Source organism: Phyllostomus hastatus, unplaced genomic scaffold, assembly GCF_019186645.2.
Source record: "Phyllostomus hastatus isolate PE091 unplaced genomic scaffold, TTU_PhHast_1.1 phas_scaffold_182, whole genome shotgun sequence".
Taxonomy (NCBI): domain Eukaryota; kingdom Metazoa; phylum Chordata; class Mammalia; order Chiroptera; family Phyllostomidae; genus Phyllostomus; species Phyllostomus hastatus.
In genome coordinates this window covers 2786927-2812955 of record NW_025334013.1, presented here as the reverse complement: position 1 = coordinate 2812955, position 26029 = coordinate 2786927, and the positions used below count along the sequence as shown (strand labels likewise).

Here is a 26029-nt window from a genome sequence, read left to right as displayed (position 1 = left end):
GGTCTTGCCGCTTCCGGCTGAGAGACGTCTGGACCCGCACCCTCAACCAGGGGCGCCTTGCCCCCCCGCCCCCCCCCGATTCGGTTCTGAATCCCTACCTCTCCGAGGCTCGCGATGCCAGCGGCCCGCACGCTGTCGGCCCCCGTGGAAGTAAGTGTGCGGTGCTTCGGCACGGGGACTCGGGGGCCTGAGATGGCAGGTCCAGGGGTGTCACAAGGTCACCTGTGACAGTCACATAGTGACGTGTGGGCCCAGCTGGCATGGGGAAGCCGTTCGCCGTTTGAACCCCTGAACCAAGATGGATGTTTGCTTACAGGTGTCTCTCTGGGCATCGTTTTGCCTCCAAAACTTTGAATTTTAGGTCCCATAGGTTAATTTTCCTTTTGGAAAAGTACCAATTTCTACCTGTGAACAGGGCATCAGGTAGGAGTGGGACACGCCCAGAGAAAGTCTGCCGCCAACTCCGCTTCAGTAAGCCACAGGAGGCGGGCACGGGGTGAGACGGCCGTGGGAGAGGGAGTGGAGGGGCTGTGGAGGGACCCCCTCCTGCCCTGCACGCTGCCCTGGGAGCCCCGCCCGGCCGCCAGGGAGGGGAGCGGGTGTGGGTTTCTCCCCTCCGCTGAGTCAGCGCTCGGGTCCCGGGGAGGAGCCTCCCAGTGGCTCCCGGCTGACAGTGGGGCTGCGATGCAGGAGGAACCGGATTCCTTTCAGGGCGGAGTCCTGTCACCCACGTCCAGAGCTGCACGTCCTCATGGGCGTGCAGGTGGTGACCCCAGGATGGGCCCACGCACAGGCACCGGGAGAGGCTGGACCAGGGAGTGGCGTGAGGCCGGCTGTTCCCTCACTCGCTGTCCCTGTAGGCTGGCGCTCCTCCCTGGTCACTGGTCACCGGTCACCGTGGTGAGGACCAGACACCAGGCTGGGTGAACTCAGGGAAAGCGAAGCGAAAGGATCTGAAACGAGGGCCTTTCAGAGCATCTCTGGGTTTGACGCCAGGAGACAGTCACCCTCTGCCCTCAGACAAAGCCGTCCCGAGGGGAGCCCCCTCTCAGCGGGCTGGGCCCAAGCCCCTGGGACCCACCCCGTCCACTAAGTGGGGTGCTCCCTCCTCGGGGGGCTGTCACCCCCGTTTTTTGGTTTGGGTCCGTGAGCATCTCTGTTTTTCGGTGCAGGCTCTCCTGGGGGGCCGTCCAGGGAGTGGCCGCTTCCTCTGGGCTCTGAGGTCTGCTCCCTCTTGTCTGTGGCGCACACCGGGTCTCCCCTAAAGAAACACTCGGCCCTGAGCTCCGGTGTGCGACACTCCCCACCCCACCCCGGTCACCACGCTGAGCACCAGGGTCGAGGCTCCCGGAACGGCGGCGGGCCTTTCCGCAAGGCCCCGGGTGACCAGGGCCTCGGAGCCAGAACTGGAGGGCCTCCAAGGGACTGTCCTTGCCTTCCGGAGGAGTCTCAGCTGCCAGAGCGCAGCCGTTCAGGCTGCCTCGGCAGAGGCATCTGAGCTGCTCAACGTGGTGCCTGGGGCTGGTGGGGTGTCTGGGGGGGCAGCACACGCCTCGTCACCACCCGCAGCAGCAGCCCCGCCCCCCACCTCACTGCCCCTCGGCCGCTGGGCCCCTGCAGCACACTGCTGCTGCTGCCGCAGCGCGAGCCCCGCTGTGACAGTGACATGGCCGCTGTGGCATGTTCTGTCCTCTCTCTGGCAAGCATTTTGGCGAACACCGTGGCTCCCTCGACAGGGCTACTCTCCCCAGCGACCGTCCTCAGCCACTCTTCTCACGGAGTGAGTCACAGCCGGTGGCGTAGGCGCCCAGGAGCCGAACCGTGTGCTGGCGGCGCTCAGTGGTGTCGGATGCAGCAGCCCCGGGGTGCACTGACCATTAGGGGATGTGGGCCCTGTCCGTCCAAGTCGCCTCTGTCGTCTGTGAGTCCCAGTTTGAAGTCTCCCTCCACATCACAAACCCCTCTGAGCCCGTGTTTTACAAACAGAGGCCCTGCCGAGGGTGCAGAGGGGACGGGAGGGGAGAGAAAGTCCTCGGTCTTTCTCTGTCGTCCGCACGGGTCTCAGAGACGGAACCGCTTGCCCGCCCAGGGTGGAGAGATCGGCTGTACCTGGCCTGGGTCTCCTCGCCTGTGCTGTCCTCATGCACATTCTGTAGATGCTGGGATTCCTCGTCCACGGGTGCCTGAAACCTGTGTGGGAGGAGGCGACCCTGGAGCCCGAGAGGCCGTGGAGCCAGCCCAGCGCGGGTCTGAAGCTCACCGTCCGCGCGAACAACGGACTCACGCACACTCTCGAGAGCCCCCCCACCGGGCCTGGACTTGGGCCCTGAGACTCTGCTTCCCGAGGGCAGGCCTGGGTGCGGGTGGGAGGCCGCTGTGGTCCGGACACGCACCCAGGCGGGGCGCGGGCGCAGCAGGGCCAGCTGGTGGGGAGGCCCGTGTGCAGGGACAGGGCGGGTTGGGAAGGAGGCCTCGCTGTCGACCCTCAGGCTGAGACCTGAGTGAGTGGGGCCCGGGGGACAGTCTGAGACAGGAGCCTCCCAGGCAGAGGCTAGGGAGCGGGCGCCAGTCTGGTTTCTTAGGGGACGGAAAGGCCACTGCGAGTGGCTCGCAGTGCGAGCTGACGTAGTCAGCACTGGGTGGGGAGGGCCCTGGAAGGGCTGTCGGGCCTGGTGCGGTGGGCCCTGTGGGCTCGAAGAAGACCCCTGGCTGTGTGGCAGCCTGGAGGGCAGGGGCGTGTGTGACCACAGGGGCTCGGGTGGGGGCAGCCGTGGAGGCCCAGCAGGGGGGTGGAGACAGGTACGTAACAGGACTTGGGGTCAGGGGGGCGGCCTGGGGGTGAGCGTAAGCAAGGAACCCGGGATTTTCCCGGGCTTTTTCCTGGCGCTCCCGGAGACTGATGTCATTTAGTGAGGGGACCCTGGAGGAGCGTGATGCGGGAGGGAGGGAGGTTCTGCTGGCCGCGGCGGGTGTGACGTGCCCGTGAGACCCCCAAGCAGAGTGCCCTGGGGCGAGGCAGCTGGGGGTGAGCCCGTCTGCCCCTTGGACCTACTGCCGAGGGCTAGTGGTGGGCGACCGAGTGCCCGGAAGCCGGAGCTCAGAGCAGCCCACGCATTCCGCACCTGGCAGATGTCCAGCACCTGGTCTCCCACGCGCCCTGAGTGACCCGTCGTGACTCGGCCCGCTGACTTCCGGAAGGGGCCCTTCCCCGCCACGTGGGCAGCTTTCCCACACACGCCGACGTGCCTGGGCTCCCCCGGGGGTCCCCCCCCACCTCACCTGGGCTCCAGCCGCTCCTTCACCTTGGCGATGGAGCGGACGTAGGGCGTGATGTGCTTGGTGATGGCGGTCAGGCGGGCGTTCTCCTGCTTCAGCTGGACCAGGTCACGGAGCTGGGCTGCGGGGGCCAAGGCCAGAGAGCTGGGTCTCGCTGGCTTTGGAGCCTTAGCCTCCAGCCTCACACCATCATCACGGCTCCGTCCGGTTAAAGGGCGAGGGGAGACACGTGAGGGCATCTGCTCACTGGATTCCGACCTCAGGCGCGTGCATTGTTTGGGGGCCTGTTAGCAGCTGGGAGGTCAGGTCAGGGGCGAAGGGGGAGTGCAGGGGGGTTTTCAGGTCTGGTTAGTGGGTCCCTGCTCCCCTATCCCTACCGGCACAGGGGTTAGCTCTAGGGCGGGGTGCACCGGCAGCGGCTGCCCGGGACCTTCATAAATCTCCTGCTCGTCGGCCACCCGCTGGTAGGCTTCCTCCCACAGCTGAAAGGGAAGGTGAGTCGGACGTCACGTGAGTCGGCATTTCCACTGGTGGAGATTCTGCCCACCGCCCCCCCCCCCCCGGCCACCCAGGGCTGAAAGGCACCCCCAGGCTGTTCCTGTGGTTCCAGGCAGCAAAGACCCAGGTTCCAGAGCCGCCACACTGGGCCTCCCGGAGTCCAGCCAACGGACTCTCCCTCCCCCACCTCGCACCCCTCTCTCCCGGGCGGCCCAGTGCGTGCTGACGGGGGGGCTGCCCGGAGGCGGGCCCTCGGCGAGGCTACCTCCTGGAAGACGGCCCTCATGCCCTCCACGGAAGCGTGCTGCGCGTCGATCCGCGCGTCCACCTGCAGGGCCCTGTGCAGGATGTCGCCCATGATCTCGGCCTTGATGAGCGAGTGGTGCTTGGTGAGGTCCCGGTGCAGCTCCTGGACCTGGTCCTTCAGGCTCTGCGTGTCGGCCTGCAGGCGCTGCAGGACACACGTGTGAGCGCATGGGCGCGTGGGCCCCGCCGGCTGTGTCCCTGCGGGGGCCTCAAGGGAGTGGCCAGGGCCAGATCTGACCACTGCGGCCCGGGCGAGGAGGGGTGGGGCCTTTCCCAGCTCACCCGGTAGGAGTTCTCAAAGTGGCGACAGTGCTCCATGAAGGGCGTGTCCTCCCCCTCTGCCAGCAGCACTTTGGTGCTGATGGACCGGTGCAGCGTGGGCTTCTGGACTGGTGGCCCCAACACCTTCCCTACCGGGGAAGGGCAGCCGGGCACCCCCAGCCCCTTGGGGCCTGAGCCCCCTGCTAACCTGGGGAGGGAGCCAGTGTGGATGTAGAGGAGGCTGGGGGTGCAGAGGGCCCCCCCAACCCCAGCCTCCCAGGGCCTCTCACGGCAGACCACACCCCAGAACCACCACGGGAGCCCCAGAAAGAGCCTGATGCGAGGCAGCACCCAAGACCAAGGGCATCGGTGCGGTGTTTGTGAAACCTGTGGGCAATGTCATGGTGCGGAAGGAGAGGCCGGAAGGAGGCTGTCGGGGCTGGGCCAGAGGGAACTCGAGGGGCCCTCCCATGCACTGGGCCCTGGGGCCCCCGGCCCAGGCCTTTCTCCTAACTCCTCCCAGGCCTGGGGCTTCCTAGATTCCAGCAGGGTCCCCACCCCGTGGTCCTTCGCTGATGGAGGTGCCCAGACGGTTGCTTCCCAGACAGCACGCTCGCTCTCCCACTTGGTGTCGCAGGCTTGGGGTTCAGTGAGCTGGGAAGGGCAGTGCCCCACCTGTCCCGGCCTCTCAGGCACCCCACCCTGACAGGGACCTGGTTGCTCACATGTGGGTGCCGCCCCCAGCACCTGCTGCCCGGTGAGGTCCCGGCGGCGGCGGCAGCAGCAGCGGTTCCAGGCAGCGGGAGAACTCGGCGCGGTGGTCGCTGACGATCTGGGCGAGGAAGACGGGGCTGAGCCTTGGGACCCGCGGGGGCCCCAGCTCAGCAGGCACCCCGCCCCTCCCTGCACCTTGCTGCTCTGTGCTGGCCGGAGGCGATGCGGCTGTGTGGCGATGCCCTGCAGCCTCTCGATCAGCTCCTGCAGGGCGGGGGGTTTTCGGGGGGTGAGGGGGAGGCCCCAGGGCAAGCCTGTCCTTTGCATTCACCTGGTGTTTGTCGGAGGCGGCGGCAGCCCTTCCCTGGGGCTGGCTGGGAACCCCCATGCCACTCCGCCCCAAAGCCCACAGGGGAGCCTGGGCCCCAGCAGGTGCTGAGCTCTGGGGGAGCACGGGCTCCTGTTCCCTCCCCGGCTCTGCTGTCCTTTCAGAGGTACACAGCTGGCCCTACAGCGTTTGTAGGTGACGGTGTGCAGGAGGGGAGGGCAGGCCCAGAGGCCCCTGGCCCAGCCCCGGGGTGACAGGCCGCCAGACCCGGAAGCAGCAGTCCCCAGGGCGCCGGGTGGGTTCCTGCCAGGGACAGGGAGACCCCAGAGGCGCTGGGGCACTCACGTAGCCCAGGTCCAGGAACTGGGCCTTGTTGGCCAGGCTGAGGAAGGAGGAGCAGATGACCAGGTGAACCTGCAGGAGGGACACTCTGTGTTCAGTGCCTGGCCTGGGAGGGGGCCTCTGGGCAGGGGAGCCCGGCCCCGGGCAGCCCGCCCCCCCCTCACCTGCAGGATGGGCAGCAGGGCGGCCAGGTGGGAGAGCTGCTCCTTGAAGGCCTTGTCCTTCTCCTCATACTGGCTGGGGGAGGGGCGGGCAGCCTCATTTCCAGGGGAGGGCTGCCCACCTCCCCAGGGGCCTCGAGGCCCGGCGGTCCATCCTCTGTGCACCCTTCCCTGCCACCCTCCCTGTGCCCCGAACCGCCCTGCCCTCCTGAGGTGGACGCCTGGACGCTCTGCTCCCCGGGGCAGCAGAGCCCTCCCACTCACCTCTGCACGGCCTGCAGCAGCAGCGCTTTCCTGTCGGCCAGTTTGTCCTGGGAGGGACAGGCTGCTACAGGCTGGGCCTGCCCAGCTGGGCCACCTCCCAGCACCCTCCTGCTCCCCTGGGCCCCGGCCACACCTGGCGTGCTGGCTCGCTCTGCTCTGCAGCCTGTCTCGGGGCCGCCTGAGCCAGAGGCCCTCCTTCCTGCATCCCACTGCCGGAGAGTGTCACCTCCTGGGGGAGGCGTTCCCCAGCCACCCCCGGACCCAGCACCTGGGCTGGGGTGGGCCCTGGATTCCCTGCAGGGACTCTTCTGAAGACTGAGATGAACTCCTGGGACGTGCAGCTCAATGGCTGCCTTCGTGCTACACCGGGAACTCTGTGAGGGCTCTGGGGGGCGTGTCCTATGCCGTGGTCATGGCCGTGGCTGATGAGGATGCTCAGCCCGTGGCTGTCCTGTCCTGCCCACCCCTCACCTGCATGCTGCCGAACAGGGAGTGGATGGCGGCTTCCTCCTCCGCCGCGCTGCACCGCACCTCCTCCACCATTGTCTGCAGCAGCACGATGGCCTCCCGCGTGGCTGTCTGCAGGGCCTTCACGCCCTGGGGACAAGGTGGCTTCAGCCTTCTGGGTGGCGCACGTGCCCCCAACCCTGCGCCGGCCAGCCGGCAGGGCACCCCGTGCTCACCAGCACCGCCTGCTCCAGCCGCTCGCAGCCCTGCACGTAGGCCGACTCGAGGTCCACACAGTGGGCTCGGCTCTCCCTGTGGGTACCCCGTGGGTGAGTCCGGCTCAGCGCCCTGCTCCCCGCAGCCCCCTGGCCTCCAGCTCCCTGGACCCACCCCTGCATGTCCCGGAAGCAGCGGATGCACAGCAGCGACTTCTTGTCGGTGGAGAACATGATGTAGGGCTCCGCGTGCAGCGCTGTGGAGGGGCAGCGGTGAGGGCGGGGCAGTCCTCGCCCCGCCCCCTTACCCCCCGCCCTGCCCCTCGCCTCGTCCCGCCCCGCCCCGCCCGCCCGACTTGCCGCACTCACGGCACTTCTGGAGCACGTCGCGGCTGCGCTGGCCTAGGGCCACGATATCGTGGCGCGCAAACATGCGAGCCCGGTGCGTCTCTTCGCGGCAGCGCGCACACAGCGGCTGCCCACACGTGTTGCAGAAGTACGTGGTCTCGGAGTCCTGTGGGCCCAGCGCAGGCTCAGCCCGCCCACCGGCCGGGAGCCTGGGCCCGACCACCGCCCCTGCGGGACCGGCCATCTCCGCCTATCACTGAGCGTGCCAGGACCAGCCTGGGGCAGGAAAGTGGCTCAGCGCAGCCCTCGTGTGTAACCCCGACTCTCTAATAGACCCAGCGTACAGGCGAGAACCCCCAGGCTCACAGAGTAGGTAAGAGGTCCTGTGTGGGCGGTGCCCTGAATGGGCTTGGCCAGGCCCTACGCGGGGTGGGGGCCGGGCAGAACTGCATTTGCGGAACACGGCACCCACAACAAAAATGGGTGTGTGTGGAGACCTCTCAAGCCCCCGCCCGCGACCCCCACTAGTAGCTACATGACGGCGCCCACCCTGGCCGAGTAGACGCCAGATCTGGCTGGGAGAGGAGAGGGGCGGGGGCTTGCAGTGCCCGTGTGCAGGCCAGACCCGGGCAAGTCCAGGCCACGGCCCTGACTGAAACAGCGGCTATGAGAGCATGCGCTCTTACGTTGGCATTCAAGGCCACTTCCTCCCCTGCTCTCCTTTCCTCCAGCTGGTCACCTCGGTGTCGTACAAGTCCTAGCGCTTGCCCTGTACCCTCCCTGCCGCGCCAACGCCCCCCCCCCCCCCCCCCCCCCCCGCTCCTGCAGGGCCATCCTCCCGGAACTGGAGATACCTGTCCAGGTTCGGAGGGCCAGAGTCCCACGTGCCCCTCACAACCTGCCCTCAGCTCCTTGGTTTGTTGTATTTTCCCCCCTGGGCTCAGGGGTGGTGTCACCTCCCCCCCAAACAGCACGCTGACCCTGCGTCCCTTAGGGCTGCCCACAGCCACCCCGGTGGCAGCCGGCCGCAGGGGCGGACCCAGCCCTGGGCCTGGCCCCTCCCTCTCGGTGCCACTTCTCGGCTCCCCTCTGAGTTGGGGACCAATATGAGATGTCCCCAGATGGAATGGCCTTCACCTCTGCCACTGTCTGGCTCTTCGCGCGAGGCACTTGTCCCGAACTGTAGTGCCCCGCCTGTAAAATGGGACCCACGTTTGGGATCCAGGGTGACTTGGGGAGGTGCTGCAGGAACCCCAGTAGGTCATCCCCTGAGGACCCTGGGACCTGGCGCCCTCGCCTCCCCCCGCCCTGGGGTGCCCCTGCCTGCTTGCTGCACTCCAGGTCACAGTTGGCACAGCGCACCACCTCCAGGCTGTCCCCCGAGCTGTCCACGAGGAACTGCAGCAGCCGGTCCACAGGAGGGATCCCGCCGGGGCCCTTCACCACCGTCTGGTGTCTGTGGAGAAGCTGCAGCCAGGGTCCAGAGGCCCCCTCCCCTTGGCTCCCCACCAGTTTCCACCCCCACCTTCCAGGCTGGAGCTAAAAATAGGGTGGGAGGTGGGGTACCCAGCAGGCCCTCATCTGCTATAAATATCTCAGCCACTGCTAGCTCTGACCCAGTCCCGGGCAAGTCCTGGGAGGCAGGGGGGTGTCGACCTGGGGTGGCAAAGCAGAAGCCTGTCCCCAGCCCCCACTCATTGCATCAGGGAAGGTGACTACGGCCATGCCCGTGTCACTTGAGCCGGTATCACGGGCTTAGACTGACCAAGGATTTCAGGGGCCCCAGAGAGAGGTACTGGGAGCCCTGACTGACGCAGTGTTGAGAATGGGCTACTCCAGTAGCAGCAGTAAGTCCCCACAGGATGGGCGCCCTAGCCCCGCCCTTGACCCCTGACCTTCTGTGGGAGGCCCAGGCCTCAGTTAATCTGACCAGCAAAATGCGCAGCGGCAGCCAGGTGCATCCTCCCGCAGGCAGGTGCGGCCTTTCCCCTCCCCCGTTTCTGACGGGATTCAGCGCCTTGCTCCCGGCACCGAGGTCCTCGCCCCGGCAGGGCCGGCCTCCCTTCCCGCGGAGGGCTCCGTTGGGGCCGGGACGCACTCACTGGCACAGCGGGCAGGCGAGACGGCCGTCGGCGGCGCGGCCGCGCAGGCAGCCGGCGCAGACGTGGTGGAAGCAGTCGAGCAGGCACGGGCGCTCGTACTGCGCGTGGCACAGCGGGCACACGAGCGGGTGGCCGCTCGCAGCGTCCAGAGCGCCTGGGCCCTCCGGGGGCGGGAAGATCGCTCCCGACATCGGCGGGGTCTGCCCAGGACGGCGGCCGGGTGTCCGGTGGTCATGGGGCTGAGCGGGCTGCCAGGGCCCGCGGCTGGGTTTGGAGCGCAGGGCGCAGGGAGAATGGGCAGGCAGGCGGGCGGAGGGGCCGGCCGGGCACCCCGCCCCCTCGGGCCCTGGAAGGTCAGGCCGCTGCAGCCGGCAATGCCTCCTACCCAACAGCCAGCCTCCGCCTGCCTCCACCTCTCCCACCAACTCTCACTCCCACCCCAGGAATTTCCCCTCCTGGTGTCCTCAGAGTGGCCGGCAGGCGACACCCCTTCCGCGCTGGACCGCACCGTTGCTCCGCTGCGGTGCCCCGACCACCTGCCTCAGGCTCTGTCCGCTGGGTCGGGCCCCGGCCACTCCGTCCGCAGCTCGGGAGGAGGAGAGGCAGGGAGGCTGCGGCTGCAAAGGACGGCGCCACGCGGGGGTCCGAGGCTCGCAGGGGGAGGACCCAGCTCCGCTCGGGAAGACCGAGTAGTGGCAGGAATGCGGGGGCCGTACCCACGGGGCTTGAGTCCGGACGGAAGTGGGTCCGCGCGGCCCCATTTCCTCCACGGCCAATCCGGGCGACAGAGCGGCGGATGCCCCTCCAGGGACATCCCAGTACTGGCGAGAGGGCGCGAGAAGGCCGGGGTCTCCGACCTCCCTTTGGCTGATTTGGGGCGCTCAGCCGAGCCATTGACCTCTCAGAGCGTTTCATGAGACGCAATGCGCGTGAACTAGGCTTCCAAGTAACTAGGCCGCAGCCCCTCATCAGGTGAGCTCCGGAGAAAGGGCCCCCTCTGCCTTTCTAGGCCGGGCAAGCGCTTGTGCGTCCCAGTGTGATTTTCCACGGAGCGCCCTGCATTCGCGGGTCATCGTCCGCCTTCGCTTCGCACGGAGCTCTGGGAAAACAGCCCCCCACCCCATCCTGTTTTGCCCTTCCTGAAATCAGCGCCAAGCGCAGAGCCTGACCCACAGGAGGTGCTCAGTAAAGTCTTACTCATCAGCTCAGGCTGGTGTAGCTCAGTAGATGGAGCGTGGGCTGCAAACGGAAGGGTCTCCGGTTCCATTCCCAGTCAGGGCACGTGCCTGGGTTGCAGGCCAGGTCCCCAGTAGGGGGAGCATGAGAGGCAACCACACATTCATACTTCAATCTCTCTTTTAATTTAATAAATTAAATTAAAAACAAAGACTTACTCATCGGTTAGAAATACCTGGGAGATAAAAATTCGAGCTGGGTTTTGAAGGATGTGTAGGAGTTTGCTGGGGAGAAAGGAAGTGAAGTCGAGGCAGACACTGCCTGCCCTTTTCGGGCCCTCCCCAGCCCTGGTTCCGTTTGTGCTCCCAGTCACGGTCACGGTAATAACAGTGGCGAATGGGTCCGGGCCAGAGCACTATTCAGAGTTCTCGTACTCCTTAGCCCCGCAACCACCTTGGTTGGGAGTAGGAAATGACGCCCTGGTGAGTGGTAGAGCCGGTAAACAAAACCAGGCCGGTGCTTTAGAAATGAATGATGCCTCAGTTTCCCTCTAGGGGGCAGCAGGAGGTGGGTGTTTGCTCCTGGCACTTAGCCTGGGCTCAGCCGTCCATTCCTGTCTTCCTCTATTAGGACAGTGTTTGCTGAGCGTCTGTCACTCACAGGCCACACACAAAGAAAGGAACACACCGGCCGAGGTTAACGAGCGACAAAATTAACGAGTCCTGTAATGGCAGATGGTGTTACACGCCCCGAAGAAAATAATCAGGATGTTGTGATGGCCAGCGGCTGGGAGCGGGGAACTGAACTGAGGGGCAGCCCGCTGGACGCCCACAGGCAGACAGGGGCACTGAGCCTGGGGCCTGCAGGGTGAATCTCGAGAAAGCAGACACAAGAAACGCCAGGAAGAGTTCAAAGCAGAGGGCACAGCAAGTACAAGGTCCCAGGAGCTGGAATTAATTTACAGGAAAGAGAAGAAGACCATTGTGGATGGAGGTAAAGGGACTCGGAGTGGGGGTGGGGCTGAGGCTGAGGGTGCGGGCTGTGGGGGTGAAGGTGTGTCCCCCGACACTCTGTCGAGACAAGAGATGATTGTGAGTCAGGGGTCCTGGCCCTGCGGCCCTTCTGGTTTGGGAAGGAGGAGGGAGGGGCCTGTGGTGCCAGATTCCAAGAGAAGCAGGAAGAGGGGGACTATGACCTGAGCTGGCTTGGCGCTCAGCAGGCAGGTGTCACCAGGGACCTTGACCGAGCTGTCCGGGTGGCTGCTGGGCAAAAAGCCTGACCAGAGTAGGTGACACAGAACACGGGAGGAGATTGCAGACAGCACACACGGGAAGAAGATTGTAAAGACAGTGTCTTCATTCAGGCTGCCGCAGCAAAATTGCCAGGCTGGGAGACTTCAACCACAGACACGTTCTTCTCACAGTCTGGAGCCCGGGTGGTCGGAGACCAGCGTGCGGTCTGCGGCTTTGGCTCCAGGGTAGGAACCTCTGGCTCCGCCCTCACGTGGGAGGCAGATCCGGTGTCTGTTTTAGAAGGACACCAATCCCACCATGGGGCCCACCCTTATGACCTCATCCCAAAGGCCCCGCCTAAAACTATCGCACCTGGAGTCGGCGCTTCCACTGAGGAACCTCGCCGCTGTCGGGAGCAGGGATGCAGAGAAAAGGATTAATCGTTGGAGGGAAATGGTGGGGGTCAAGGGGTTGCTTTTTCTTGTTTTTTTTTTTTAAGATTTTATTTATTTAATTTTAGAGAGGGAGGGGAGGGGGATAGAGAGAGAGAAACACCAATGTGCGGTTGCTGGTGGTTATGGCCTGCAACCCAGGCATGTACCCTGGCTGGGAATTGAACCTGCAGCACTTTGGTTTGCAGTCCGTGCTCTATCCACTGAGCTACGCCAGCTAGGGCTGCTTTTTCTTTTTTAACAAGGGAGATGGTCAAGAACGGTCCCGAAGAAAAGATATGCTGATGGTTTTCTGGAAGGGGGCAGGGCTGTGGGAGTGACGGTCTTCAGGAGGCGCACGTGTGCAGGTAGATGCCTCAGATGGGGACAAGGACACTTCTTCCACAGTAACAGGAGGGAAGGCAAAGTCTGGGGTGTAGATGTTGCTGGGTGGTGAGACCGGGGGCAGGGTTGCCTGTAAACTCTCTTTGGATTCCTTCAGTGTCCTCGAAGAAAGGGGCGTGGAAGTCGTCAGCTGAGAGGAAGGTTTGGGGAGGAGCGCCTGGCCATGTGGCCACAGGTGCAGCACAGTCACTCAGGAGCCTGGCCATGTGGCCACAGGTGCAGGACAGTCACTCAGGAGCGGATTTGAGGAGTGGCGGCCCCCAAGGGCTAGCTTGGGGCTACGAGTGGTATCTGGAGAAAGCATTCGCGTGTGTAAAGGATTGTTAATTAGGAACAGACTTGTAAACTGGGACAGGGAAGGTGGGGGGGATGAAAATGGGAGTGCTGTGGGAAGCAGCTAGCACTCCTAGGGTGTTTTAATTTTTTTTTAAATTTTTTTGATGGTATTTATTTTTTATTTTTTAAATGTATTTTATTGATTATACTATTACAGTTGTCCCATTTCCCCCTTCTCTCCCCCCCGTACCCCCTCTCCCACCCACGTCCCCCCCTTTAGTTCATGTCCATGTGTCATTCTTATGAGTTCTTTAGCTTCTATATTTCCCGTACTATTCTTGCCCTCCCCCTATCTATTTTCAACCTGCATTCTACGCTACTTATTCTCTATACCTTTTTCCCCTCTCTCCTCCTCCCACCCCCCTGCTGCTAGCCCTCCATTTCTGTGGTTCTGTTCCTGTTCTAGTTGTTTACTTAGTTTCTTTTGGTTTTGCTTTAGGTGTGGTTGTTAATAATTGTGAGTTTGCTGTCCTTTTACTATACATGTCTTTTCTTTATCTTCTTTTCTTAGATAAGTTCCTTTAGCATTTCATAAAATAAGGGCTTGGTGATGATGAACTCCTTTAACTTGACCTTATCTGAAAAGCACTGTATCTGCCCTTCCATTCTAAATGAGAGCTTTGCTGGATAGAGCAATCTGGGATGTAGGTCCTTGTCTTTCATGACTTGGAATATTTCTTTCCAGCCCCTTCTTGCCTGTAAGGTCTCTTTGGAGAAATCAGCTGACAGTCTGATGGGAACTCCTTTGTAGGTTACTGTCCCCTTATCTCTTGCTGCTTCTAGGATTCTCTCCTTCGTTTTTACCTTGGCTAATGTAATTATGATGTGCCTTGGTGTGTTTCTTCTTGGGTCCAACTTCTTTGGGGCTCTCTGAGCTTCTTGGATTTCTTGGAAGACTGTTCCCTTTGCCAGAATGGGGAAGTTCTCCTTTATTATTTGTTCAAATACGTGCTCCATCTGCTGCTTTTCTCCTTCCTGTTCTGGTACCCCTATAATTCGGATGTTGGAACGTTTAAAGGTGTCCTGGATGCTCTTAAGCTTTTCCTCGATTTTTTGAATTATTTCATCATGCTTTCCTGCTTGGTTGATTCTATCTTCCTTCTGGTCCACTGTATTGTTTTGAGACTCAGATTCCTTCCTTTCACTATTGGCTCTCCTCCGCGTATCTTCCTGCATCTCTTTTATGGTAACCTGCATCCTTTCAGCTAAATTGCGCCCAAAATCAACCAATTCCGTGAGCTTTCTGATCACCAGTGTTTTGAACTGCGCATCTGATAGATTGGCTATTTCTTGGTCGCTCAAAAGGATGAGTCCTGGGGGACTGATCTGTTCTGTTGGATACATGTCTTATGTCTTTCCCTGTCTCTGGTCGCTCCTGTTACGGTGGGGGGCGGAGCCTTAGGTGTCCACCGGGGCTGGGCACCCTGGTCGCTAGATTGTGACGTTGTATGTGTGGGCGGGAGCGGGAGGGGACAATGGCGGTAGTTCCGTTCTCCTGGGCTCAGACACCTCTCCGGGATCCTGGGCCGCGAGCTCTGCCCTGGCCCACAATCGCTGCCCCACAGGGTCCGCCAGCCGCAGCTTGCGCACTCAGGGATCACCGCTGCGTTCTTGCACCCCGGATGGCTGTCCCGCTGGTTTCGTGCCAAATTTTCCCCGCCCTCCGCGCGCCGCCGACCCGCGCCAGCCCCGCGCCCGCCCGGCTCGTCGTCCCCTACCAGTCTGGATGTACGGGTCTACTTCAGCTTCTTGGCTGTCCGACTTCCATTCAGATAGATCCTGTCAGTTCTGAGTGATATTCTGTCTGTAAATTATTGTTGTTCTAGGTTGTGCGAGGAGGCACGGTGCGTCCATCTTTGCCTCCATCTTGCCGGAAGTCCACCCGGGTGTTTTTATTAAAACGAAGAAGCTCCAAGGAGGGGCTGCTCTGCTGGGGTCTCCGAGTGACTGCAAACTGGATTCAACGACCGCTTCTGGAATGCTCCGACCGCCACTGCTTGGACCGAGCCAGGGTGCATGACACCGACGGAACAGAACAAGCAGGAAGCGAACAGGGAGAAGTCTCTTCTCCCTCCAGCCTGGTCTCCACCTTGCCCCCTGTGGAAAGAACCTAGCCAGGGGCAGCTGGCTAAGCAGAAGTGTGGTTTGCGGTCAGGAAAAGGAGGGTCGGCTTGGAGCGTGGTGAATGGGCACAGCAGGCCCGCGTTTAGGAAGCCAGTCGGCGCCTGTAGCTGGTATCCAACCACGGTCAGCCAGGACTGGGCATTGGCTAGGTGAGTATGCCACAGCCAGGTAAGGGGCTGGGGGGTGCTTGCAACTGAGCGGTTACATTGCAGGGCCCCAGAGTGTAATCGGTAAGGACAGGAGGGTGAGGGTGGGGGAAGGCATTCCAGTTGTTACACAAAAATTTTAACTTCCACAGTGGAAGATCTTTTTAAAAGAAAGGGATTATTTGGCCATTGCTAGCCAAAAACAAAACAAAACAAAACAAAACAAAAAAAACACAAAAAGAAGACGGGTCTTGGGGCATGGAGGCTAAACCACTGGCGGTGGGGGTTGGTGGGCATTTTTATACATCACAGAGGGGAAGATGGAGCTTGCTCTGGAAGGATTTACATTAGCTCCAGACAAAGGGGAAGGGAGGCACTGAAGCAGGACCAGTCCGGCAGTCTGCGAGGAAGAAGTGTCTGCTCCTGTGGATTCGCTGTGGACAGCAGGTGGGAACGTTTTCGTGTAAATAAGTGGAGGCTCCTAAGTGAGTTTTGGTAATCACAAAAACAGCCACCTGGAAATTACGTAACCCTCAATTCCAGCCGATAAAAGGGAACGTGAGCAGTCCGCTGTGAGAGCGGGTCCACGGCTGTTAACAGGGTAACTGTTCGCTCTCTCTCCTTCTCTAGTGGCTGCGACTTTAACTTAGAACATCTCTAATTTTTCTTTCCTTGTCACAGTCGATGGACGGTAGGTCTGGGGAAGACCCTTGCTACTCGGTCTGTGGTCCACGAACCAACACCAGCAGCAGCATCTTGCGAGGAACGCGCAGTCCCGAGCAGACACCACTGACGAGGGCTCTGCTTCTAACCGGTCCCGGGAGGTTCCTGTCTACTCGCCAGTTTGAGAAGCGCCGGCGGACTCGGAAACTAGAAGGTGATCCGCGCGCGGGTGGCGGCTTGCTTTTCAGACTGTGAAGGGCTCAACCTGGAGCGCACCTGAAGGCGGCTGGCGGGGCCGGCGCTGGGAGACCCAGCCCCTGGGCACCAGCTTCCAAACTGGGTAGCAGGCAGCAGAAAGCCAACGCATCCTCGGGCACTGGGAGCCCAGGGCCAGAAGTCCTTGGCCTCTCCTCCCCAAGTTAATGGGTTCGACTCCCATCCTATTAGCTGGTAGTTTATGGTCTAGCGAGTTTCTCCTTCTTTCCAAGACTTTCAAGCGTAGAGAGTACCCCTGGATTTCTCTTTCGGCTCGTCCGCTCTGGCTCCCCAACTCCGATCTTTTGCTGGGTGAGCGGGCACCCCACCTCCTTCCTCCCTTACTACCTCCAGGCTTGCGCCAGGATGGGTTTTGCAAGCAGGGAAAAGCAATCGCTCCCCGATAGTACAGAACAGGGCCATGAAGGCGAACAAGGGGCGTGACAGAGCGATTGGTACAGCCTGACCCTTACGTGCTCTACGGGCTGCGTACTCTTTGCGTCTGCGCAGTTCACACAACTCCCTTTCTGTCTCCGCGGCCGCCATGGCTCCTATGGTTAGTATGGCTCCGCGTGAGGCCTCTGCGCCGGGACTGGCACGTGCGTCTCCCGGGCCCGGCTCCGCGGCGGCTCGCGCGGGACGGCGTTCTGCAGCATTCGCCCGGGGCTGGGCTGGCAGGCCGGCCAGGTGGGGGCGGGGCTGCCGCCAGGCTCAGCACGTTGTGGGCGCAGGAGGCCGCGGCCTGGGACCGGAGACGGAGACCTGCAGCTCTCAGAAGCCGCCGCTCGGACTCGGGTCTCAGCCTGGGGCCAGCGGGGACCTAGAGTGCCGAGGCTGCAGCCTGGGCCGCTCAGCGGTCCTGGGGGCCCGGCCGGCCGGAGGCAGCTGGGGTCTGGGCCTGGTTACCTGGGCGCAGGGCGGCAGGGAAAAGGGGACCTGCCACCACCCCCGGGAGCCGCGCATCCGGGAACCTTGTGGCCGGGACTCGGGGGCCCGTGGAAATGTGCATGCAAGGTGTTCTGGTGGCAGGGAGGGGCCCGAGTCTGAGCACCCCGGTAGCATCCCCAAAGGAAGTTAAGTTAGTGCGGGGCGCAGCTGTGCCGACCCGTTTTGGTCAGAGCTTCGTTCTTGGCCGGGCTGGGACTGGGACGCGCAGCGCGGCGTCCTCGGGTCACTGCCCCGGGTCTCGCTCCAACCAGCCTCCTCGGGAGAGTTGGACGTCTGCCGTCCTCTTTTCGGGACACCCCAGTTCACACGTTTGGCTCATCGACTCTTCTTGGGTGGGCTCTTGCAAGTGCTGCTCTGCATTTTTATGCTTTTAAAACCATAATGGCAGGTGGTTTTTTTTTTGTTTGTTTTTTTTTGGGGGGGGTCTTGCTCATATTTCCGGGGGTGGATCTTAAAGCAGCCCTTTCGATTGTAACTAGGAAGAGATGTCTGAAAAACAACAAAAAAGTCAGTGATTTTCACAGTAGCTAAGTGTTTGGAAAGTTGATGCAGGTAATGCAAGTTTTAGCTGAAGTACTTTGAAACATAAAGCGGGAACGTTAGGATGTGTTCTTGTAGAGGTCTTTTTAGATTCTGCAAAAGCTGTTAGAGTGGAATTACACGTGAGTAGGTGGTACAAAGACTTATTTTTAAGACTTTATTTACTTATTTTTAGAAAGAGAGGGAAAGAGAGGGAGTGAAACATCATTGTGTGGTTGCCTTTAGCACACCCCATCCTGGGGACCTGGCCTGCAACCCAGGTATGTGCCCTGACTGGGAATCGAACCGGCAATGCTTTGGGTCGCAGGCCTGTGCTCAGTCCATACAAAGACTTTTTAAGATGCTGTTGGCGTTTGTAGGAGGAGAAGGTTGATGTAAACTGCTCTGTGAGAAGGAAGGAGCTGGAACCTTGTAGGGTAGGTGTCGCCTTATGGTGTGGAAGTGCTAATTCATGGGTTAAGCTAGTCAGAAGACCGTGAGTTGTGGGCAGTGGAGTTGTAATCAAGACCTGAAGTTTGCCCTTGTCTGCTGGCACCCGGGCTGCTAGGGTGCAGTGTCACTGGTGCTGCTGCGCTGAGGGGGGGGGTGAGGCGGGGTTAAGGGAGACCCAGCCTAACCGGGGCAGGACCCCCGGTCTGGAGTGGCAGGACGAGTATCGATTATAGATGAAAATTGTTCTAGGTACACATGCAGGGCATGTGCGTGCCTGTGCCCAAACCTTGGAATGAGATAAATATTTATGGAAATCTCATGGCACGTAAAAGGAAAAGTTAGTGTTACTGTGCTTCGTAAACTAGCAGACCTCCACGCCCACGGAGGCTGGGGCGGCTGGAAAGTGGAAATGGGTCACGAGTGCTGGAGTGCTTTCCCCTTCAAAGAGGATCGGTTGCTCCCTCCTCCATTCTTGGGTGGAGGGGGGCTCTTGGCACCCCTGCAGAGGGACACAGCGCCATGGGTTTTGTGTTCATGTGGGTTTACCCACCTCTGGTGTTTCTGGTTCTTTTAATTTTTTTCCTGTGGGTGAGGCTGAATGTGCCTTCATCTCTGTTTGTATCTTTTCCTAGAAAAAGCTTGTGGCGAAGGGGGGAAAAAAAAAGAAGCAGGTTCTGAAGTTCACTCTCGACTGCACCCACCCAGTAGAAGATGGAATCATGGATGCTGCCAATTTTGTAAGTTGTGCCCTTGATGCCACTGGGGCAGTCACGACCCTTGGGAGACTGCTCATCTCTCTCGTGGCTCTTAGGCAGCCCCGAGGCCCTGGCCCTGGGCTGAGCTCTGGGGTGTGGTCCAGGCTCCTGTTTCTCCGTCCTGCCTTCCCGTGTGTGTGTGTGTGTGTGTGTGTGTGTGTGTGTGTGTAACGGGGCTGGGGGCGGAAGCTGTGGCACATCGGTGCTGGGGAGCTACCTCCTTGTCTCGTTTTCCTCCTTTCGTGTGCAGAGGTCTTGCTTAAAAGCTACCAGGGAACAGGTCGACTTCCTCAGACCCACGTGCCCTTTGATGCAGCCTGGGCTGTTGGAGCGCAAGCGAAGGGCCCTGATGCTCAGGGACCAGGGGCTGCCGCTGCTGCGCTGCGGAGCGCCGGGCGGGCGTCTGCTAGGCTTTTCCCGCTCCGAGGGCGCCGAGCTCCAGCGCTTGTTGGGAAGTGCTGGCCTCTCGCTGACTTGTGTTGCAGCTTGTTTTTTTTTTTTTTTCCCCCAGACCTTGCTCTGTACTGAGTGCTTCTGTATTTGCTTGGTCCATTCCTCAAAATTGACCTTAACCTTAAATCTAGGAAAACGGACCGTGCCACATTTTGACTGTGCTTGTTGGTTTCGGCGTTTCACTCTTCTCGTCTGGTGACCACGCTTTTGGAATTCAGGCTTCTTACTGTGCAGAAGCCTTCTAAGTTTACATTGACTCTTCCGTCTGCAGGGCACCAGCTGTTGCCAAGATAATATCATTGTAACGTGAATGATTTTCAAATAAAGAAAATGAAAAGCTTGGCCTGTGGCCGCTGGTGGCGCAGAAAGGAGTCCGGTGGTCCTTGTACACGTGCCTTCCGGGTCCCTGCCCTCTGACGGGTCCTCGTCTGGGTCTTCAGCTCCTTCTCCGCCTGGTGGCTCCTTGCTTTGCTCCGTGGCTGCTTCCCCCCCGACCTTTGTGGCTCCTTCCAGTGTGTGTCTGGTCGCCCTTCCCCTACACTCTCCTGTATGTGATTGTCTTTGTTCCTTCCAGAAGTTTCCTGAGGCTACAAAATATGGGTCACTTAGGAGTCTTAAGGTGCGGTGCAGGAGTCAAGATTTCGGACCTAATCACTTGACCCCATCATCCTTAGCATATCGTGTACTGGAGTTTTGAATAGAGGGTAATAGGAGTTTGCAGCTGGAGGGGACGTCATGTCCTTGTGAGAGAAAACCGGAAGGAACTCTCCCGTCTGGACAAGGACTCCTGAAGCCCGTGGAGGTGGAGGCCCGGCCCGGCTGGCACAGGGCTTTGCTGAGAGCCCATCCGGGGCTCCGGGGCTGCTGCCCCTTCTGCGCCACGCACGTGCCCCGCCCCCCCAACAGCAGCAGATCTGTGATTGTTAGGGTCCCTGACTGTTGTTGCTCCTTTTGTGGAGTTGGAGAGAACTCGGACCCTGCCGAGGCCCGTGAGAACTTCACGCCTCCGTGGGTCCAGGAGCTCTGGCTTTGGTTGCCTGCCCCGAGCTCGTAGCATCTTGGCCCTTGGGTTTTCTCTCTGCTGTGTACCTTTGACCCTCGAGTCGAAGCCTTCCGTGTGGAGAGACAGCTGACCTTGTGTGGGACGGCCGCGTGGGTCCCTGGTGGAGGTTCGGTGTCCTGTGAGCTACGCCACTGAAGTTGGGTAGATCTCAGACCTTGTATTAATAATTAAAGACTTGCTGTCATTTTTCAAAAAAAGATTGAACATGTGAAAAACTGCGTTCAGGGTAAGGCGTACAAGAAGTGAAACATTCCGCTGGCGAGACGGGCGGACCGGCCACCCGACTAACGGTCCCTCTGCCGACCCTGCAGGAGCAGTTCCTCCAGGAAAGAATCAAGGTGAACGGGAAAGCCGGGAACCTCGGAGGAGGGGTTGTGACCATCGAAAGGAGCAAGAGTAAGATCACTGTCACGTCTGAGGTGCCTTTCTCCAAAAGGTATGGGAGAGGCGGGAGCTGCCCGCCCGCACCCCTGCAGGAGGACCCCTTCCCGCGCCCGGGGGGCGGGGGAGCTGCCGCTTGTTGTGTGGTCGTGTCTGCGAACCTCTGGGGTGGGGCCCGGGGCGGGGAGGCAGTGCATGAATGAGTGAGTGAATGAATGAATGAATGCTGTTCGTGGCAGTTATGTGTCCAACTTCTGGTAGTTCGAAAACATTTGTTTTTCTTAGGCTGAAGGATTTCAAACAGTGCAGATGAGCAGACTTGCTTCGATTGCGTTCTTTTCAAAGGCTTTGTTTACTTACTTATTTTAGAGTTAGGGAAAGGGTGGGGAGAAAGGGAGAGTAACATCCATCGGCTGCCTCTCTGCTGCTCTCAACCTGGCCTGCAATCCAGGCTTGTGCCCTGACCGGGAATCAAACCAGAGACCTTTGGGTTTGTGGGATGCTGCCTAACACACAGACCCATACCGGTGAGAGTGTATTGAGTTCTTGGAGATGAAGACATTGCTCCTCTGACTCTGAGCCACAGTGAAGAGATTTTATTTTTTAAAGATTTAATTATTTTTAAAGGGGAACACTTGTCTCTCTCCTGCCCTTGACTGGGGACCTGGCCTGCAACCCAGGCATGTGTCCTGACTGGTGATTGAACCTGCAACCTTTCACTTTGTGGGGTGACACCCAACCGATTGAGCCACACCAGTCAGGGCAAGAACTTTCATTTTTAATTCTCTCTCTACATATTTAATCCTTACCCATAGATCTTTTTATTGATTTCAGAGAGAGGAAGGGGGAGAGAATGAAAGAGGAAGAGAAAGAGAGAAACACTGATCAGTTGCCTCCCATGTCCACCCTGACCAGGGTTCGAACCTGCAAACTTTTGGTGTATGGGAGGATGCTCCAGCCAGCTGACCCGCCAGCCAGGGCTAATTCTTTTTTTTTTTTTTTTAAGATTTTATTTATTTTTAGAGAGAAGGAGAGGGAGGAATAAGGCGAGGGAGAGAAACATCAGTGTGTGGTTGCCTCTTGTGCGCCCCCTACTGGGGACCTGGCCCACAACCCAGGTGTGTGCCGTGACTGGGAATCAAACTGGTGACCCTTTGGTTGGCAGGCCGGGGCTCAATCCACTGAGCCACACCAGCCAAGGTGAATTCTTTTTTTTTTTTTTAAACCTGTGAGTGTTAGTATAATTGTACAAGGACTCCGAAATGTCAGTGTGGGCTGAAGCCACTCTTCAAACCCTGTGGCCCAGCTCCTGAGTAAGAGACACCGTTTCTCTTCCCCAGCTGTGTTACGTGGTTTTTCTCTGGAGGATGAAGCTAAAGCACGGGCCACTAAAGAATTGGATGTGTTGGGGCGGGGGAAGGGGTGGTGGGAGGGTAGAGACGACTATATTCGAACATTAATAAAAAAAGAACTGGGCCTGTGGCCCTGGCTGAGGATCCGGTCGGAGGGCCGCACACCAGAAGGTTGAGGGTTTGATCCCTGGTCGGGGCCGTGCAGGAGGCAGCCGTCCGTGTTTCTCTGTCACACTGGTGTTTCTCCCTTCCTCTCCCTCTGAAGTCAGTGCACATCCTTGGGCAAGGGTTACAAGTAGAGGGGAGAAAGAAAGAAAGAATTGGGCGTGTCTGTATGTAGCTCCTAGCCCAGAGCCTGGCATACACTGAGGAGCCTTTAATCATGCTGTATCCAGGAGTGGGAAATCCGGAAGTGTGTTAGGACGGATTGGTTATAGTTAAGCCTTTGCTTTTATTTTTAATGAGATCAATCAGGAGATGGCTTCAAAGCACGTAAGTGAAGGACTCGCATTCCTCCTGGATGGCTGAGTTGATTTATTTGCAGAGAAGGCGATTTGAGAAAGAGATCGTTGCACCTATAGGGAGGGCCTCCGGGGTCCCCAGGGCCTCCAGAGCCTTGAACTTGCTGGGCTTCTGCAGGGCCCACGGGGAAGGTTCTGGGACCTTCCCTCGACCTGTTTTCCACATTCGCCACCGCGTGCGAGAAGGTCTAACCCCGCTCCCTTGAGTTTTCACGCATTTCCTGTTCTTCCTGTCACCTGGTGACGAGAGAAAGGAGCCTCGATCTTCTGTGCAAGCTTTCCTCTCTTCCTTAACGATTTCTTGAAGCATCCCAGGTGCTCCCAGGCTAGAACAGCCTCTGGCTTGTCTGAGCTTCTGCAGCTTCTTGCCCAGCTCCCGCTCGGCGTCCCAGTGTGGACAGGTTCTGACCCCCTGGACCTGTGACTTACCCACCTCGCCCGAGCACGGCACGATAGAGATAACAGAGGAGAAAGGAGTCCTTTTCGGACGGACACCCAGATGGGTCTCTTTTTACGTTTGGAGAAGTGGGCAGACTTGAGCTGAGATCCTCATCTCCGCGGACACCGCTCTGCTGGCGGGAGCACCGCGTTCTGCCGCGCCCGCGCACCTAACGCGCCCGCGGACGACGTGCGTCGTGCAGACGCCGCCGCCCGCGGTGTGCAGTCATTGCGCCTGCGTACAGTGTGCATCCTCGCTCCTCCCCCCGGTGTCTGGGCTGAAACGTGCGCCTTACGCACGGCAAGGTGCAGTTGCCCTGCTGAACAGTGCGCGTTTCCTGGAGGTGCGACTGTTCTGGCAACGTGTGGGTCCCTGCCGACGTGCCAGCGTGCCTGTGCTCCCCACGCAGTCCTCCTGACGTCTGGAGCGGTGGCCCGTGGTCTGAGTCCTGTTTCACTGAGGGGGAGACAGTGCGTTTGCTTGGTGTTTTAGTCCCGCTCCCCTGTGCGGCTGTGCACTGGGGGGCAGGTGAACTCAGGGCCTCGTACGCAGACAGGTGAGGGGAGAGGGGCTCGCACTGCAGAGCCGGAGCCCGGGGCAGGTGGCAGCCCGTCCTCGGTGGGGTGGCAGGCAGCGAGTGCTCCAGCAGAAGCGAGTGTGTCTGTGGGACAGCCCGGAAGACCAGTCCCTGTGACCCGAGCTCCCTCTGGGGGGCTCACTCAAGGCGATGTGGAGGCCATGCGTGGAGCCCCGTGGAAGCCGCGCCTTCTCAGCGAGGGGCGCCGGGGCTGTGGGCGGGTGCCGGGCCTCCTGCACGACCCCCCCACCTTCTGTGCCCGCGGTGCCGTTGCCCGTGCGGGTGAACTGAGGCTGTTTGTGTTTGTCCGTCGTGGGCCTGTGTGTTTGCCTTTCCTCGCCATGTTTGGAAGGGGGGCAAACACCTTGCGAAGTAAAAGCTTTGAGTGCGGGTTTCGTAAAAGCGACAGTGTTCAGCATGCGCGGAGGCCGAGTGGGCAGCGGGTTCTCAAGTGTCCTTTCTCCGCAGGTACTTGAAATATCTCACCAAAAAGTATTTGAAGAAGAATAACCTACGTGACTGGTTGCGTGTAGTCGCTAACAGCAAAGAAAGTTATGAATTGCGTTACTTCCAGATAAACCAGGATGAAGAGGAGGAGGAAGACGAGGATTAAAACTCACTTACCTGATACATTTTGTACAAGTTCTTGAATAAAACTTAGGAATGAAACCGGTGCTTTTCCGTGTATGTCTGTAGTGTGCCCCGAGCAGAGACTCAGAGGTCACAGTCAAGGGCCTGGCTCGGGCCGCCGCCCCCTCCTCTGCCACTAGACTTCCGCCTGCCGGACGCGCCAGTTCCCGCGGTGGGTGGACGGTGGGTGGACCGCGGTGGGAGAGGAGTCCCCCGGCCCGGGAGGACTGGCCTCGGGCGGGCGGGGGCAGGGGCGGAGGTGTGAGCCCCGGCTGGCTGCCGCACTCTGAAGAGTGGCAGTTGTACCTGGCACTTCCCTCTCCTTCGGGAGGGCGACACGCGTGGGGACCGCCGACTCCGTGAGAGCAGCCCGGTGACGCCCTAGTCCTCCCGTGGGAAGCCCGCAGCGCTGCTGCGGGTGCGGGGCTCTGGGGCCTTTGTCCTGAGTTTTAGATCGCGGATTACTCTGGGCGCCCGTGATTATGATGTATGTTAATCTGCTTTCTCTGTCTAGAAATAAGCCGCGGCCGTTTGGCGTTGCAGCAAACCCTGTTGGACCCCCAGGAAAGGGTTCGGAGAGCAGCTCCAGAAGTCCCGGGTTTTAAATTCAAGGAGAGGGAACAAAAATGAACTTGTAAACGGTCGTTCCCTCTCCAAGTTTTTGCACCATGCTGTCGCTTTGGCTTCCAGCAGGGGGAGCTGGAGGCGAGGACTAGGACGGCTTCCAGGCGTCTGCACTGTGGGGCGGGGCGGGGCGGGGCGGGGGGCGGAGTCCTAGGTGGGGGTTCTTCGCTGCCCAGAGCTGAGTCTGGCCGGTGGGAGGGGGTGAGGGACAGGGGATCGGGAGGCAGGCAGTTCAGGCTGAGAGAAGGTCAAGGTGCCTGCGGACTGCCCTGCCGTGGAGGCCCTGGCTGGACTCGGTGTCGGAAATCACACTGCGAGCCGGCGCAGTGCGGAGTCCTGGCCCGCGTGGTGCTGGGCTGGGGACCCCGCCGCCAGGTGTGCGGAGGCGGGAGCTCCGCCGCCGGCTCTCGGCTGCAGCCGTGGAGTCGTTGCTGGCGCAGTGGGACACTCTTTCCGGTGACTCTGGAAAGAGACCCTGAGGCCTTACGGTGCCCTTGTAAAACCTAAGCAGTTCTGCAAATTGTGGCGTACACAGTCCGTGTTTTTGAAGAGCTTGCCTTACAGCTCATTTCCACACCAGAAACGCGGGTGCTCTGCTAGGGTGTTTGTGCTTTGCATAGCTGGAAATCAGAAGCGGGGGCCCTGCCTCGGCTCCCATTGGACGTTCGGCGCTCCTTGGATTGAACTGAGCATGTTCGGTTTGCAGTTTCATTTGTGGTGAAGGCTCCAGCGTTTTCTATTTCTATGCAAATTTTCCGAAGCGGAGCTGTTTGCACGTCGCTCTGCCCGCACGGAAGGCGGGTCCTTCCCCGTCTGACTGCGGCGGCGTGCGCGGTGGCACCGCCCCTCCCGCGACTGGCGACTGTGTGTGTGACTCGGGTTTGCAGAGTTTACCTGTTTGTTGCATTGGCGTTCCCTGTAGTAATTCTTCGTGTTGTTGTGAAATATTAACCCCGGGTTGAAATGAGAATATACTTAAAAAAAAAAACTGCTCCCAGATTTTAAAACTTGTAATCAAATTGAAACGTTGGGTTTCCTGTGCCTTCTTGAACTCCTGCAACTCAGCTTTGGTCACGTTTTGTATGAAAGTGGCTAACACACGACTACGGTAACTGTGCGGAGCTGCTTTTTTCCCCGTTTTCTGGATCGGCATATTCACCTGCTTAGGAGCAAAGCCTCTGTCCTCATCGACCAGTTGCATTGACAGTGACCTTGGCCTTCATTACGCTTCAGAAGAAAACACCCTATATCCCACTTGCTGCACCCCAGCGGTGCCCCCAGCCT

General features: G+C 60.0%; 2 protein-coding genes across 4 annotated transcripts; one reads left to right on the top strand and one right to left on the bottom strand.

Annotated features, from left to right (window-relative positions):
• Positions 1-79: 79 nt before the first annotated feature.
• Positions 80-9635, bottom strand: RNF207 (ring finger protein 207). Of its 3 annotated transcripts, none has more exons than XM_045858778.1 (17): positions 9263-9635; positions 8484-8616; positions 7182-7326; positions 6988-7069; positions 6834-6909; positions 6622-6747; positions 6151-6197; positions 5890-5962; positions 5729-5797; positions 5251-5319; positions 5067-5173; positions 4363-4549; positions 4040-4225; positions 3707-3758; positions 3280-3397; positions 2110-2190; positions 80-1261 (listed from the first exon to the last, which is right to left on the bottom strand). In XM_045858778.1, exons 1-17 carry the CDS (start codon positions 9451-9453, stop codon positions 1090-1092), a joined length of 1914 nt encoding a protein of 637 aa, XP_045714734.1. In that variant the 5' UTR covers positions 9454-9635; the 3' UTR covers positions 80-1089. The 3 variants fall into 3 exon arrangements, with proteins under 3 accessions (XP_045714734.1, XP_045714731.1, XP_045714732.1); XM_045858775.1 differs by having other exon boundaries at positions 8523-8616; positions 9263-9563; XM_045858776.1 differs by having other exon boundaries at positions 8526-8616; positions 9263-9563.
• A 6896-nt stretch (positions 9636-16531) lies between these two features.
• Positions 16532-24160, top strand: RPL22 (ribosomal protein L22). Its single transcript, XM_045858804.1, has 4 exons — positions 16532-16586; positions 18583-18687; positions 20533-20657; positions 23960-24160. Exons 1-4 carry the CDS (start codon positions 16575-16577, stop codon positions 24102-24104), a joined length of 387 nt encoding a protein of 128 aa, XP_045714760.1. The 5' UTR covers positions 16532-16574; the 3' UTR covers positions 24105-24160.
• The last annotated feature ends 1869 nt before the right edge of the window (positions 24161-26029 follow it).

Coding starts and splice junctions, on each gene's coding strand:
- RNF207 (XM_045858778.1), bottom strand. CDS start 9,453: ATGTCGGGAGCGATCTTCCCGCCCCCGGAGGGCCCAGGCGCTCTGGAC. Junction 3,759..4,039: donor TGAGGGCCGTCTTCCAGGAG/GTAGCCTCGCCG, acceptor CTTCCCTTTCAG/CTGTGGGAGGAAGCCTACCA. Junction 2,191..3,279: donor AAGGAGCGGCTGGAGCCCAG/GTGAGGTGGGGG, acceptor CCTCCCACACAG/GTTTCAGGCACCCGTGGACG.
- RPL22 (XM_045858804.1), top strand. Junction 18,688..20,532: donor TCATGGATGCTGCCAATTTT/GTAAGTTGTGCC, acceptor CCGACCCTGCAG/GAGCAGTTCCTCCAGGAAAG. Junction 20,658..23,959: donor GAGGTGCCTTTCTCCAAAAG/GTATGGGAGAGG, acceptor CTTTCTCCGCAG/GTACTTGAAATATCTCACCA.